The sequence below is a fragment of the Haliaeetus albicilla genome, chromosome 10 (genome assembly GCF_947461875.1).
Source record: "Haliaeetus albicilla chromosome 10, bHalAlb1.1, whole genome shotgun sequence".
NCBI lineage: Eukaryota > Metazoa > Chordata > Aves > Accipitriformes > Accipitridae > Haliaeetus > Haliaeetus albicilla.
Window position 1 is genome coordinate 5,293,745 of NC_091492.1, and position 16,186 is coordinate 5,309,930.

Consider the following 16,186-nt stretch of genomic DNA (forward strand, 5'->3'; position numbering starts at 1 on the left):
CATGTTTTGTTTTGCTTGAAATCTGACTTTCCTCCTCCTTCATTCCCCTGCCACTGTGTACACCATGAAAGAAACTAAATTTAATACTTAGCTTAAGGACAGCTCAAGAGAGAACTCCCCCCTCCCCCCCAATAGCAAATAAATTGAGGGGGCCTGGGGCAGCAGTGTTTGTGTAGCAGGAGTGTTGCACTCCTTTATAAAGAGCTTATGTGCCTCCAACAGAGTGCTGATGGCAGAAGGGCCACTTTCCAGAAGTCATTAATATACATCATCATAGTCTGCACAAAGAAGAAACCTTTTTAATAAAACAGAAAAAAGACAGTTGTTACCTCATGAAAGCATTGGACCGCTGTTCTCTTTCCAACAGGCCCTGTTTTTTCAAGTGAAAACCACTTGGTTATTTTCCCCTTTAAGTTCTCCGATTTTGACACAATATTATCAGAAATAGATTAAGAAATTTTAATGACAGCACAAGCTATAGACAAAACCAAAATGTACAAGAAATTGCACAAGCCTGTTGCACAGAACCATAGCATCAGTATTTCATGCTAAGTCTTGTAAAAAGATCTTTTTAAGATATGGAACATAACTCCTGTGCCCCAGAGGAATTTCGTCTGCTATTTGTGATCTTTTTATTAGCAAAACTCAGCTACTGCCATTCATAATTATCTCAATGGTGGGGTTGGTGGAAAAATCTATGAAAGTGTCCTAAACTCATGAAGCCTAAGCCCACGCTGTTGATACTGGCTGAGGTTAAAGCCCTGGGTAGCTTTTTATCTACAACAGAAAAGGAAGCTCCTGAGAAGACCAAAAAAAAAAAAACCAGGAATACCAAAACTCCTGCAGAAGCTGGGCTCAGCATGTGAACCTTTTCAATTGTCTGGAGTCAAGGACAGAACTTGTCACTGATAACAGAGGAGGAGGCATTATTTTGTCCTAAGGGCCCATGACTTCTGCTTGAGCACAGGGTACTAAATCAGGCACTTGTTAGGAGAAACAGGCAGTGGCTTGGCAATGGCTACCTCAGACCACATCAACAGTCTGTCAGTATATTCATTAATTCCCTGTCATTCAGCTCCATCTAGTAAAAAAAGCAAAGTCCTGACTACAGAATAGGTGAAAGCTACTTTTCCTCTTTCCACAATGAAAACAGGAAATCTGTGGCTTAAGGAGATACTTCAAAATTTCTTGAAAATTACATATGTATAAAGCCAGTCACAGCTGCTCTATTTTAAGTATTTTACAATGAGAATTCTCTGTCCTTCTTCCTGTTTTTTATTTGTTATTACTGCTCTTGCATGAATAGCTAATAAATTAAGGTAATTAATTCAAGTGGTGTGTCTGTTTCCAAATTTTAATCTGTTACCTGTTTTCCTGAAAGTGAATTACCAGAAATGCATCTAAAAACTGAAAAAGCAGAACTGAAAATACAGCACAGCTTCAATTTTTCCTAGTCCTCAAAATGATTTCACAACTGATAGGTGCCTCACTATAAAGAATGATGCTGATGTTTTAAATGAAGAGTTTACAAATCTTTGGTCAGCTGCTAACCTCGCATACATAGCACGTCAAGGTAAAATTTTGCCAGACATACCCGAACAACTTATACTTCTAATACATATATAAATATATTAATATTAGAAGTTTAAATACCAATCATTCTTAAAGTAGACCAGTCTCCTAGGTGACCCAACCAAAATTTTCTTTCATTGCTATTTGTTACTAATTTGCACATATTTTCAACAATATAGTGGCATATTTAATAATTAGTGATGTGATCTTCACAGAAAAGTGTCCTGAACACTAATAATTTACACATATTGTAAAAGATCTGGGGATTAAATTGCAATTCAGGAGTACACAAGTGTTAAGAGAACTACTTCTGCTGTATTTTAGTCAAGCTCACCATGCCCTATTTTCATGGAGTAACACCTAAGAACATAGACTAGTAGTGAATGAAAGTGCACTTTAAATTCTTTTAAAACTAGCAGCTGGGCATGTTTATAAATACTGTTATGGATCAGAAGATAAATTTGGCTCCCAACTGATTCTGAAGGTTAATTTTCATTATATGTAACTTCTATTTCTAATGATATAAATGGAATTTCACGCTGGAACAATGTCAACTAGTTGGACTGCACTTGGAAATGCTGACACAAGACTATAGCAGAATTCAACAACTGTGATTCAGCTTCCATGCCACATTCAGATTTTTACAACTAGCTTGGAGAATTCAAAGATAATCTTTGGTACATGGCTAATGCCATCTCATCATCTAGAAGATTAGTTTGAGAACTGCAAAACTAAAAAATACATTTGCAACAGGGAAACTTATAGATGCATTGGGGTGGAAAAAAGTGAGAATATAGGTAACAAAACACCTGAATGAAGCAATTTTTTGGACTTCAGAACTCGTGCATACCAATATTCACAAATTAAAAGGTGATAAAGACCATGTGGCTCATCTAATGACCTCCTAGAAGACCTAGGCTGCAGATACCTCATATTGATTCCTGCTCAATATATATATAATTTTTATCAAAAGACTGAGAAAAGTTTTGTTCCCAAGACACCCAACAATGAAAAAAATCACAACATAAAAGACAGCGTGCACTCACTCAGCAGCACTACTGCCCATGCAATTAAGGCAACCTTATGGGCAGAAATAAAGCTGATACAATTTTATGGTGAACATCAAGATTACTGTGCTTCCAAATTAATACAAACTCATCTTTGCCTTGTTCAGATTTTATTGTTTGAGTGGATCCAAATCTGATGCTCACTAGGGCTGAAGTTTATATCTACCTATCACTGAAAAAGGTCGGTTAGGAGTTGCAAGTTAAACATGATCTTTGACATTTTCCTTCTGCCCTGCTTGTTTGCAGCCAGATGAAGTGCAACAATAACCATGTCTATGGAAACAATCAATAAGTCAGTTCATCTTAAAAACACGGAAATGCCCTTCCTCCAACCTCTAGCAGAACACACCACGACACACCAGCAGACCACTTTTCAATAAGAACTCACTCATACTGCCTCAAATGACTGGCAAAATTCATGAAATTCAATGAGCTGTGCTTAAACAAAGAAGCATCTGGCATCATTCACATCGCTGCTGAGATATCACAAATTATTTATTAAAAATAAGTTATTTTAAGGATTTAAAACAGTTTCTATAAGAATATAACAATTTAACAGATATTGTTAACTTCAAAAAAAATTTATAAATGTTTTTCCTCCTAGATTATAAAATTAGCACACACATACAAACCTACTTTCATACTAAGACAGTTGCAACTGTAAAAAAGTTGCTACAGAGTCTGCCCTGACCAAGAACTGAGAGGTGAGGTTTTGGAGTTAAAACACAGAATGCAAGAAACAAAAGAGGAGTTTGTACATAGCCTTGCCCATCACTTGCAAGTCAACAAAACAGTCAATGCAGTATTTTCCTTCTGAATACAGTGTAACATTATACTCTGGGGAGAAGTCTTACTGTAAAATGAAATGCATTTTCATAAATACTGAGGGAGTGCCTCATAACTTTTGACATCACATATGTGTGGAGAATGTGCACAGGACTTTTCCAAGGACTATAAAATGTGCCAATTCTTAAATATTTGCACAGCAGCAGCACAAGGAACTCCTGTGTTCATCACACAATGGCTGTCCCGTGTCAGGAATATATAAACCAACGAAAGAAGCCAGGACAAATGGACAATTTGGTTATGTCTGCTCTGGAACTGAGCTTAAAAAAAAAAAAAAAAAAAAAAAAAAAAAAAAAAAAAAAAAAAAATCCTCACAAAATGAAACAAAAAGCCCACCACAGCCCGCAGCAACAGCCTCAGGGTTTGATCTCCCTAAGCCCTAGCATCTTGTAGCCTCCTATTTTTTGTGATCAGTCCAAACCTAGCTGCTACTCAGCTGTCTATAAATCCTGTCCCACCTGTAGCAACAACTTCGGGACCTTCCAGACAAGGCTTTGGGCCACCTTGTCTCATCAACACTGACAATACAGTGTTCTCACAACATTAAATGGAATCATGGAAGGCTGGTGAATTAAATATATAGCACAGGGACTGATCGTATGACAAACTAAGCATGTCCTGGAACATGCTACAAAATGCATGCACACCAAAGCTCCCCCGCCTCTAGGAACAGCAACTGGATCATCCCATTACACCTGGATACTGCAGATAAGCCCAGCTTTATACAGCAGTCTAGGTTACAGCTCCACCTTCCAAATCCACAGTTGCTGTGGTTTTTTCTTTGTTTGAGGTGGGTTTGCACCCATCTAATCCGTGAACAGGTCAATCACAACTGGGTACTGAAGAGATTTCAGGCAGGAGGAAGAAAAGCAGAATTGCCTTTAACTTTGCTCTCTTCTCTTTTTCAGTTGGGTGATTAGTAATTAATTTCTTTATAATAAAAAAATTTACAGAAGCCACCCCATTGTGGGACACACTATCATAGCACTTTCATCTTCGAGACAAGACTGTCTTTACAGAATAACTAAAACCTCAAGGGGGTTCCTCAAACCGTCATCTGCAAATGCACAATGGCATCAATTAAGTGCCTCTTGAAACAACAGAAGTCATAGCATGGGGAGCAAGAGAAACTGAAAATTGCTGAGGCAGCTTCATCAGGCCATGAATCCCAAATCCATGCAAGTTTTCTGTGATCAGAAATAAAGCACTATGTATGCAGCATTTTATGCCTCAGGCAGTCACTTAGACAGAAAAACTTAACTCCTCTGCACACATTTGAAAGTTAAAGTCAAGCTTACAGATGGCAAAACTCCACCCATGTAGAGATAAAGGAACTAGGAATTTCACAGTAATAACACAGTGCTAGCACAAAGAACCAACACATACACAAATTATGACAACTGGTGTTAAATATGCCATCAAAGGACTTTGGTTCTGCTCTGGCAGGAAAACACACTTGCTAATCTAACAAGTTTTCTCATCTGTAGCTCCATGTTCTTCATTTGATTAAAGCCATTAGAACGATGTACCTCTATATTTGTGCATACTATCATTCTTGGATTAGATACATTTTGGGAAAACAGCCTACATTTACAGAACACTATCATTTGACGCTATCATCTAAGTAGGACTGCAAGATTAAAAAACGGACAGTTCATTAAAAAATTCATTTCTACGCACATTAGCAGCTGAAAGGATTTGAAAAATAATACTATACCAAAGTAAATGCTTTTCAGAATTTGAAATATGCTTCCTTTCCGCAAACAAACAGATATTTCCTACTGCATATCTTAAAACTTCTCCTCCCAGTGCCTTGAGGTTGTGAACACAGGTTCACAGGGGCTACGAATACAGGTTCACACATCGTTCCTTTCTTAAACCTTTACAAAGAGTTCAACAGGAAAAACACAACTACAGTCACAGAGGATATTTGGTTTCAACAAAATTAACATATTATCTAGTTGTCAAAAATGTAACAGAAAACTTTTAACAAGAGACAATACAGTATGAGCTATCAGCTGCCCAAAATATTTTATACAGTATCAGAAGTACAATCTGCTGCCTTGGGCACTGTAACATACATGACGTGACAATGCTGGTGTAGGAGTGCTTTTACAGCATTTAATAAATTAAAAACTCACTAACAGTTAATCTTAAGGAGCCAGGTTGTTAAAGTGGTGTGATTCCATGCATGCAAATTGTTGTGAATGTCTTATCTATAGCCTGCATACATAAATATAGTAGATTATTTATACTTGTACTTCAGGTATTGATAATGAGAAGTGAGGTCTATCCAACTACATGCCCTCAAATTTTAAAAATCCTGGATACACAGAAGGTCTGGCCTGCACAGAGGGTATGCTTTGTACAGAATATAAATTAAACCAGTTTTTCTTATAACAAGAAATTAAGGAAACCCATCTTTCCTCCTCCTCCTCTTCTTCCAGTCATTCAGTCTGATGAGACCGTCATTGAGTAGGATGGCCAAGATAAATTAATATCTCTTCCTGAATTGCACCATAAAGCACGCATCAAAGAATGATTGCTTTAAGAGTAGAATTTGCTGTTACTGACTTTCTTCTCCTTTAATCTTAAGGGAAAAGAAAAAGAAAAAGTCAAGTCTACTAAGAATTTCTCAGAGGAAAACAGTCTACCAAGTCCAATTTACTTAGATATGAACAGCCAGTAATGTATCAGCAACAAGCATTGCAATTTTTTTTCCTCAATAAATTGGATTAAACCAGTGATTCATGCAGCTGTTCAGCACACGTAAAAAAGGGTAAAAGTATTTAAAGAAAGTCTTCCTCCCATCCCATCTTGAGGTCTACTCAAGACTTCCTCCTGGTACATGAAGCCTCTATGTCCGTCTCCCTCAGACCCAGCCCAAAGGTGGCAGCAAAGGAGAAGGATCCTTCCCCTCAGCTTTGGGTAACGTACTGACACTTAATTTACAATTCTATGCTGTTACAACTCAATACTGTTTTTGTCTTTTTGTGGTTTGTGTATCCGGAAGCGTCTTCTGTTCCCACATATCTAATATGCTAACGACATTTCCAGGCACATAACTTTGATAGTGTAGAAGGAGTGAGGTGGTTTATTTATTTGGCTGTATATACTTCCAGGCTTTCCTCCTGGAAAGCAGGAGAGGAATATAAACTCACAGAATTACATGTTTCACTGTGATCACTGAAACTGGGATTTCACTGAGCAGACATTTCACAGCATCTGCTGACCTCTAGCGGCTTGCAGCCCAACCTTGCTTCGCTGCAGCCCTTCCTTGCTTCAGATATGCTCATTCTACACTCGCCACTCTTTAGATGCTCGTCTTGATAAATCTGAGATTTCCTTACCATAGAACCTGTCTAGGTAAAGCTGCTTGGGAAAGGAGAATGATTATCAACCCACCTGCGGTTGCATGTCTCTTGATATATCTGTAGTTTGTGCTCATTCACATTGAATTCTTTTAATATAGCATCTCTGTTAGGATTCCTTAAATTCATATGCGTGTCATAAAGAAACAGCTGGTTATTAAGCTCCTCCTGGCGCTTCCGAAGTTGCCGACATGAGGAATAAAGCTCTTCTTCACTTTCCTTCAAAAGAATATTGGAAATCAACAGAATTTGTAAGACACATACCCAAAATGACACAGAATCAACATAGTTTAAGGGATTGTTTTCCTAAACACATTCCATTAGCTTTATAGAATATTTTATACAATTAGTTTTATAAGATGTTTCTGGAATGTTTACAGGAACAAACAAACTAAGAAAGCACTTAAAAACCCCCTCAGACCCACAGTATGACCAGCCATACCCCCTAATGGGGGCATCAGGGGACATTCCAGCACAAGTCAGGAAATGTGTATATCTAAACACTTCTACTGAAGTATTTTTCCCTAATAAAGCATGTCAGTCTGTCAAAGAAAGGAAAGCAAATGGTGTATCATGATGGGTTATCAGATTATAACAGTTTTTAAAATACTTTTTTAAAAGTTCAATTTTTCACTCTTCCATCATATTTGTGTATTATGCGACATACTACCAATCTTGGTGCTTTTCTATTGAAATCTAGACTCAAGTTTGAAATATTGCCTAGTAAATAGGACCCTAACAGCAGCAAGTACTCAGATGATCAAGAAAGAAGGACAGATCCTGTGTTTCTATGTAGCTATGGCAATTCAATACTTGCAGAGGAACTGACTATTTGAAGAATAATTTGCAGCAGTCTGAGTTTCTGTTGTTGTATGCGGCCCACAGTAGAAAGTCACAGTATATTCCACAAGCATAAAATAATCACCATGCCTCCCTTTATGACTTCAAATTATTTTAATACTTCAGAACTTTGGATGCAAAAGCTGTCTCCTTTATAGAGTTACTAGTGCGGAATAGTACTGGCAGGACTGAAGTCTTAATTTTCACATCAGCAGCAAACCAAGATACTCATCCTACAAGAAATGACATGCAATCAATAAATGTAATAAATCCAAACATTTTCAGAGGTGGCATACTAATAAGAATGCCTATTTCTGCACTCAGTCCGGATCTAGGAAAATTGATAGGTTAGCAACATGCTCAAGGGGTTTCAGTCAGCGCAACAAAATCCTTTCCTAAACCTTCTTTTTCCTCCTGAAACACATTCCTACCCAGGTATGGGTTGAAGCAACTGAACAGTCTCAGTGCTATGCTACTGATGAAGATTTTTAAAGTAATTTTTTAATTTTTTTTTTTTTTTAAAGGGGAAGGAAACTTTCTATTCCCAAAAGGAAAAGCAGATTGCCAATTACCAATTTGCAGGTGTAATCATCAAGATGCCATGTACTACTATTTGTTCTTGTAAATAAATGTATCCACAAAGCTAGACTTTCAAGCCCCGTTTAAGAATGTCCACTTCAATCTTTATGTTAAAAAACATATATACCATTGAGGCTGATTGTAATCAGAAAATGCTGAAGAGATACACACATTTTCTGAAGTAAATATATCAATTTTCAAGCAAATAAGAGGTACTTCTAAATTTAACAACCACCTCAGAATAGTACAATTACAGTATCAAGAAAACAGGTTAACTTCAACAGAAACTGCATAAGGCCTCACATAATAATTCACAAATGTGCATGCTTACGTCTACAATATTCTTGCCTCTCTATTCCTGAGAAATTCCACAGCCATCTGTAATTCCCCTTTATAATTCTGCATTTCATCTCCAAGAGTATGCAGATGGGCTCTGTATATAAACAGGCCTGTTACTAAGTTATATCATTTTATAGAGGGTCATCATTTAAAGAAAAAAGCGCAGAAGAACAGATGGAGACAGCCTTGATCTTTTCTGATGCTTCTTGAATGATCTGGCAAAAGTTCTAGAAGTTGATTAACTATGGCAAGTCTTGGTTTGTTGCAGACTGCCAAACAAAAGGGAAAATTTTTGTAAGTTCTCCTGCCACCGCATTACCACCCAGAAACATCAGACATTGTAAAAATACAGAGCTATGCTGCATCTTCATTTGGCTTAACAAGCAGAAGGGGCTTCAAAAGTGTGAAATGTGCTACTGTCAAAGGACTCAGTGCTGACAGATTGGGAGACATACTGCTGCTATGAACAACACTTAAAGAACTACTCCTGCCCCAGGCAAATAATGAACTGAATTTCTGAGGAGAAACCACAGCAGGAGGAATTCGCAATATATCTACAAGTGACGTCCATGCTCAACGTATTAGGCAGTGGTGAGCTGCTGCCAGTTTTCTCAAAGGCAGCAAGCCAAAAAAATAGCAGTTTATCAGGCCTCCTCTAGCAGACTTGTGCCCATGAAATATGAACATTTTAAACATTATCTTCAAAGGACATAGGTCTCTCTTGTTTACACACACACAGAGACACACACACACACACTTGGTCTCAGCTTCTAGCCCTCTCCTGCTCTCATGTCTCTGCTAGCCAACAGAAGGAACCTACCAAGGCTGCCAAACACGGTCGTTACACACCGTCATTTTACAACATGTGTTATAAGGTGGCTTTGTAAAAACCTTGACAAAGGATGTTTGGAAAACGGTCGCCACTCCTTTGTGAAGAAGAACGTGGCAGAATTCAGTAATTTCCATTTCAGTGTAATGCAACTCCAGGCGCAAATCCCTCCAGAGACGTAATGATTTACAGTTAGCAGAAGTTGGTGTTTTAATCAGTAAAAATAAAATATGCTGGTGTGAACTGCAGTGTAAGCCTGAATGGTTGTAAAAGACTACAAATAAGAAGTTGGACCTTTCTTTTTCCCTGAAACTGAAGGGTACGGGAAAGCACCCTGAAATACTCACTTCCCAGAAGCATCTTTAAACTTTCATCACATGGCCTCTACACCGGTGCATTTAAATTATATGAAATATTATTGCAATAGAGTCTGAGAATAATCCTGCTTCAAATCAACATATACAGCAGCACCTTTGGAACACCAACAAATACTGTTCACAGATCAGCCACTTTAATGCCTGGCTTCATGAGCAAGGATGCATCATTATTTTTTCCCCTGTATGTTTAAAAATACTGGTACTTCAATCAGGTGTTTTAGAGGCTTAAAAGAAACAGATCAGCACTTCTATAGGAACCAGAATATGTCTTCCATATGATGGGTTGTTTATTTTAATGAAATACTGGGAGAAATTACTATCTTCTCTTCATAAAGTGATTTCTTTTTTTGTAGGACCTTTAAAAAAAAAGATTATTCTATGAAGTCAAAGCTGAATTTAGCTAGCTTTGTGGCATCAGTTAGTTAACAGGGGAAGACAATGACCATGCTGTTACAGCAAAAACTAGTGGAGGTAATGAGGCTTTGTTAGTGCATTATTTCTTTTAACAACTATGTAATCTGTCCCCCCAGAGGGAGAATAACTCAATTTGGTCTTCCCAGAACCTGCAGAAGAAATGCCTGAAAATAGCACATTAGACGCAGAACAGAAAACTAAATCCTCATTTCCTGGTTTCCACAAAAAACTGATAACATATATGAAGTGCACAAAAAAACCCCAGTGGTTCTCACCAGAACTTGTTGCATTTCACAGTGAACTAGAAGTGAAGCCAGCTCTATATCTTCACTATAGCCATTCTTGAGAGGAACTGATCTAAAACCTGGGGTGGGGGGAACATATACAAAGGACAATTAGAGTCAAGGCAAAGGGTTATCTGCTGTCACAAAAATGGTGCCTACAGTCCTGCGGGCTAACAGATTCTTCATTGCTCAAATGTTCTGCTGCTGAGAACAGGCTTTGCTATGACAATTACAGGGAAGCAAAAGGCAAGAATGGTAAAATTGAGAAACACATGATTTCACATGCTCTTGAAAACTAAAGCCAGAAGCAGAGGAAAGCAGAAAACTTACTCTACACGCATCCACATCTAAGGTAATTAGCAAAACAAATGCACCGACATCAAACCAGAAGAAGAATCTTCCCAGATTTTACTCAGAGCACATGACCCTGTTGCTGAGATGAAGTATGTGGTAAAGAGAGTGCAAATTATTCTACATAATGCTTTCCTCAATCTCTTTTAATCTCTATATGATACACAACCAGTATCATAATAAACAATGGATTAAAGGAACTCCTATCAAAAGAGCACTTGTCCTTTGGCACACTGTAGCTGCTACTGAGAGCAAATACAACAATGCTGAACAGCATCTTTCTGACTTAGCCCCTTATTATACCCATTGGTCTTACCTGATTTGATTCCTTTGATGGGAAAAGTGGCGTGTGCTAAGAAATTGGGATCACTGAACATATCTTCCTCATAAACAACAAAGCGCAGAAACGCTAGATTTGGATCATAAATTTCAAATTTCACTTGCTCCGGACAGGGTGCCCAAACTGGATTAAGGCCATTGTCATCTGTATTGAAAAGGAAACATTTGCAGTATGAAGCAATAATTTCACCTCATTCACATATGGGTATGTATCCCGGGACATTTTCTGGGGATACAAAGGCCCAAAAATCTATTTACCATCTGTCTCCTGTTGTAACCTTCTTTCAGAAGGTTTGTATTTGTTTATTTGGGGGAGGAGATAGGAGGAGACTTGGCAGGGATGGAAATCCATAAAGAAAAGCCATTTGTATTTAAACATATAAAACCTCCTTGGATGTGTATTTGTAAAAAAAAAAAAAAAAAAAAAAAGAGCTAATTCATTGCTCATATTCATGAGCCTCATGCTCTGTATCAGAGTAAAAGCATGAAAAGCACTCAGAAGACTAATGTACAAAGGCCCAATTCTTATAGTCATTTATAGAACACCGAATAATTTGGTATGTGTGACACAGTCAGGAGGTTTGTTCTCTAAAGCCTTGGCACTTCCCACAAAAAGTTAAAATCATAATCCTCTTCTCTGAAGTGCTGAAAAGCCACAATGCACGTTCTGTTCCCAATTCTGTGTTTATTTTCCACTGGTATCAGTGGTTTGGATAATTAAAACCAAAGCCTCTTGTCTGCTAGAGGAACACTGCTGCATCCAAAAATATTAAACAGTGGAATATTAAGTGGCTGAGATACTATCCCATTTCAGTGCACTTAAATGAAGCTTGTGTACACACAAATGCACATGCACACAAACACAAACACAAATCCCTTATCCAGAACTCACCAGGACCGAGCTTTGATCAAACTTCCATTGCATTGCAAGTTATACTACTTTACAGCCCTATATACCCAAGCTGTCTCCAAGGGGATGTCAGTCATAGAACCCAAGTTTAAACAAACACAGTCTGGATCTCACAGTAGTAACTCCCCATTTGGGCCAGACTTTTGGGAACTGACTAGCACTGTTGGAGGCACTTTCAAGACAGCAATTTTTTAAAATATGCAAATGCACAAACTTATACATACGCAAAAACATAACAGAATTGTGGCGCTTTTTTTGTGTTGTTACAAACTGCAACAGTACTTTTTTTTCTAAATTTGAAAACACTGAAATTTCTCAAATTAACTGGCCCTGAGGCAAGCAAGAGAATAATATTGCATGACTCATCAGTTCAGAGCAATAGTTAACTTATTCCTCGCTGTATAGGTTGCTGGCCAATTACAGAAAACATGAACTCATGGTTATCCTCTACTCACTTTATTTAAGCACACTGGAAGTATAACCATGTCCCTACAACACAGAAAACCACAGATACTCACTCACAACTGTTGTCTTGAATTTGTTGTTATCATATTCAGCCCCACAAATTTCTACCTCTACAAAGGGACAAGCGATGCTTCTACCAGGTTTAGGGAGATGACGAGCACCTAAAACCTGCAAAAGCAACCGTAAATTATAACCACCTCCAAAGGAAACTTGGCACCATTATTTCTGTACAGAAGGTAGCCTACAGAAGTAGAGGGAGGGGGAAAAAAATCCAGATGAACATGCAAAAATATACACTCCCTCTCTTGAATATGTTTGCATGTATTAAACATACTATCTGTGCCCCCAATAATAATATCTTGCATTGTTTGAGTAACCCAATGATTTTCGTTGTAAGATACTGTAGCTGACATTCATTTCACACAGTATGCAGTTCCAGACCAGGCCTGTAACATAAGTTTTGTTATCTTTCCTGTCTTTATTACACATCTATTTTAAGACATTCCTGCTTTACATTCACAGCCCCTGTTTACCTCTTCTCTAAACTGTAGTGAAAAGCAGTTAATGTGTTTCTTCTTTCTCAGAAAACATATTTTTAAAGGACATTTCTTACTGTATAGCAACTGAGAACAGAAAGAAGTTGAATTCCTGCTGGGCACCAGAAGACAACATGGCATAATTTTCAAATGATAAACTCATCTCTCCATGAAAAATGAGAATGACATTCTGATTAAGTCACAGGGTATTAAATATGAGGGGGCGGGGGGGGACAGCTTATTATTTTTTCTGCTTAGTTTCTGTATTTTATTACAAATATCTTTCTTCCCCACTGGAAATCTCTGAACTAGTTACTCTGTTGCATAACCAATCTCCAATAGGACCCTTCTATTGAGAAGTCATTAGACTGGTAATGCAAGTTAGTTCATTTGGAATTTTTATTAGCAATTACATAAAATTATCCCAGGATTGTGTTTTCAGTCCTATAGCATGTGCTTCATTAGCATGATAAAGATATATATTTCTTTTCAGGAGCCAGTGGAATTAGTTTTTTTCTCAAATACATTGACATTTAAAAACAGTATTTTGACAATCTGTCAGATCTTGCTCTGAAACATAATAGCTTTATTTTTCATTTTATAGATATTTATGACTTGTAAAAAAGATAATTTACAAAAGAGATTTACCCTCACTGTCATAATCATCTGCAATTTCCTCTTCGAGTCATTTGGCATTGGGTCATACTCCTCATTTCGCATGCTTTCTGGCTGCAGAACATAGCCCGTGCGTCCATTAAGTGAAAACAAGGCATGGTTCAATTGCATGTATTTATCTAGGGAGAGAGTTAAACAGTCATAACAGAAGATCCCCATTTGAATAAAGCTAAGCAAGTACCAGACTAATGGCTCCTCTCTGTAATTCTTTCTGGTCACCACTTTATCAGAAGAGCTGGAAAGGTAAGTTGGAAGACTTGGTTCCTCTCGGTAACTGAACCTGACAGGCCATTTCTCACCAATTTTAATCCCAATAAACCCATCTCCATTCACAATTAGTTTCCTATCAACGTGTCATAAGCTAGCTGGCCCTTACCAGAAAGTGGAGTACAGCCTTCCCTGTGGCTGAACAACTGTTTATCCACCTGAAACTTAGTGTAAATATCTCTGCTTGCGTATCACAAAGAGATCAAGGTGAAATAAACCTTTTAGAGTTTGGGGCTAGTTAGGCTCAGAGACAGGGCTTTTGGAGACTGATTTTTGGGGACCAGCTCTATCAGGCAATCCACACATTCAAAACCAAACTTTAGTTCTTGCACATCCCTTCTTGCAGGGAAGTACAAATATATAGGACAGCCACAGTGGCTAGAATGGCAGAGGAGCCAGAAAGGGACTCGTTTATGGTGAAATGGAAGGTGGAATAGATTCTTTTTTAAAGAGAATATTACCTGGAGTTTGGAAGTTAAGAGCCACCATCTGGGAGCCACAAAGCCAGAGGCGAAATGGGTCATAGTTGGATGAGTCGACCCTCTGTCCTTTAGGATAAACACGTGTCAGTCCCTTCAAGTTGTATTTCAACAACTCAACTGGCTTTTGCTTAACAATGCTCTCTGCCTTGGTTTCCACAAAAGAACGGATTTCTTTGAAATCAGGATTTTCTACACAGTGCAGGGAGGAAAAAGAGCGGTTACTAAAGGAAGAAAGAAGTTGACGTTTATACTGCATTTCTACTAACACTTTGGTTTACTCTGTTTTGCTTTGTCCTTTAATGCAATAATTGGCACAATTTTCATGCAGACATGGCAAATTGGTTGAGCATCAAGTCTGAAAGTTAAAATTGCCTGCTTGCCACATGGTTAGCAGCAGGGCAGATAAGAGTCTATAGTCATGTTCTCATCTCATCATTGCTAATAATGTACTTCTGACCACTATAACACATATTTAAATGAGACATCTTTTCCTGGGTTTAAATGGAGAGAAGAAAGGGTGAGCCAGGGTCAGCCAATGCCTCAAACAATGACTATAATTATAAAGTCTTAACCACACTGACAGCTTATTAAAAACGTTTGCAAAGAAACTTAAAGAAAAAGGGCACATTTCCTGGCTTGTCCAGCAGCAACGACAAAAACTGGAATAAGTAGTACATATTTCAGTGTCAGATTCCACACCTGCACTTACACAGACCCCAGTTCTCATTTATATTATGAAACCATATACCATTCCAATAGCTTACATAAATGGCAAACAGGTTCTTACAGTAAAATTATATAATGCACAACAAATACATTTTGAAGGTTTTTACAAACAAATCACAAGTGTTTAGCCAGAGTTTTTCCATCTCAAAAAAAAGTCACTTGACATGTAACTAGTGAGCTTCCCCATGAAAGACACCTACAAGAGGGTGTCTCTGGTTGACAAGTTAGAAATTTGTGACAGTTGTATAGCAGCGAGTTCCCTAGTGTACAATTTCGAAGTGCCACTGAAAACCGCATGGGTGAGACAGAGATTTGTTTTCCAGTAGAGATAGATTTTATCTTCAGTTCTAAAATTTCAACTAACATCTGTGAAAACAGTAGAAAGGGTAAAATTCAGATGTAATATTAAAGGAAATACCTAAATTGTCCTTGGTTTTGCTTGTTGGCTTGCAGTAGATTACCAGATCAGATAATTCAATAGCAATCAATTGATTCTTTTCCCAGTATTTTCTCCTGTTCTCCTGTAAAACGTAACAAAGTTTTAGATTACAGATACACTGAGTACCATGGTACAGTAACTCCAGGGTATACTCTAATGAAAAAAAGTTGATGCATTCTTTGTTGCCCAGATTCCTATCGGATACTTTAGACACTTGCACAGATGTAATGTACTTTAAGACCCAATTCAGAGAACAGGCTAACCAAGTGGTTTTGGGTTTTAGTTGGGGGTGCATTTTGGGGGGGGTGGTGTGTTCTGTTGGGGTTTTTTTGTTTGTTTTGGGTTTTTTTTAAGCAATTGTTTCAGTGCTCCCCTGATCAGTCCTACTCAGAATCCTAGCAAATTTTTTTTTTTCTTTTAATGTGGCTCTACTCAATTTTAGTTACATTCTCAACTCTATACCTCATATAAATGCAAA

General features: G+C 37.9%; 1 protein-coding gene across 1 annotated transcript in view; it reads right to left on the reverse strand.

The window, feature by feature from the left end:
- Positions 1 to 3,113: 3,113 nt before the first annotated feature.
- The window catches only part of PLCG2 (phospholipase C gamma 2), a 67,148-nt gene continuing 54,075 nt past the window's right edge, over positions 3,114 to 16,186 (reverse strand). Inside the window, exons 26-33 of the mRNA XM_069793372.1 lie at positions 15,688 to 15,790; positions 14,523 to 14,732; positions 13,768 to 13,913; positions 12,637 to 12,751; positions 11,186 to 11,353; positions 10,510 to 10,598; positions 6,891 to 7,075; positions 3,114 to 6,075 (exon numbers count right to left, since the gene is read on the reverse strand). Coding sequence (XP_069649473.1) covers positions 6,033 to 6,075; positions 6,891 to 7,075; positions 10,510 to 10,598; positions 11,186 to 11,353; positions 12,637 to 12,751; positions 13,768 to 13,913; positions 14,523 to 14,732; positions 15,688 to 15,790 — 1,059 coding nt within the window. The 3' untranslated portion in view covers positions 3,114 to 6,032. The remainder of the gene's footprint in view (positions 6,076 to 6,890; positions 7,076 to 10,509; positions 10,599 to 11,185; positions 11,354 to 12,636; positions 12,752 to 13,767; positions 13,914 to 14,522; positions 14,733 to 15,687; positions 15,791 to 16,186) is intronic.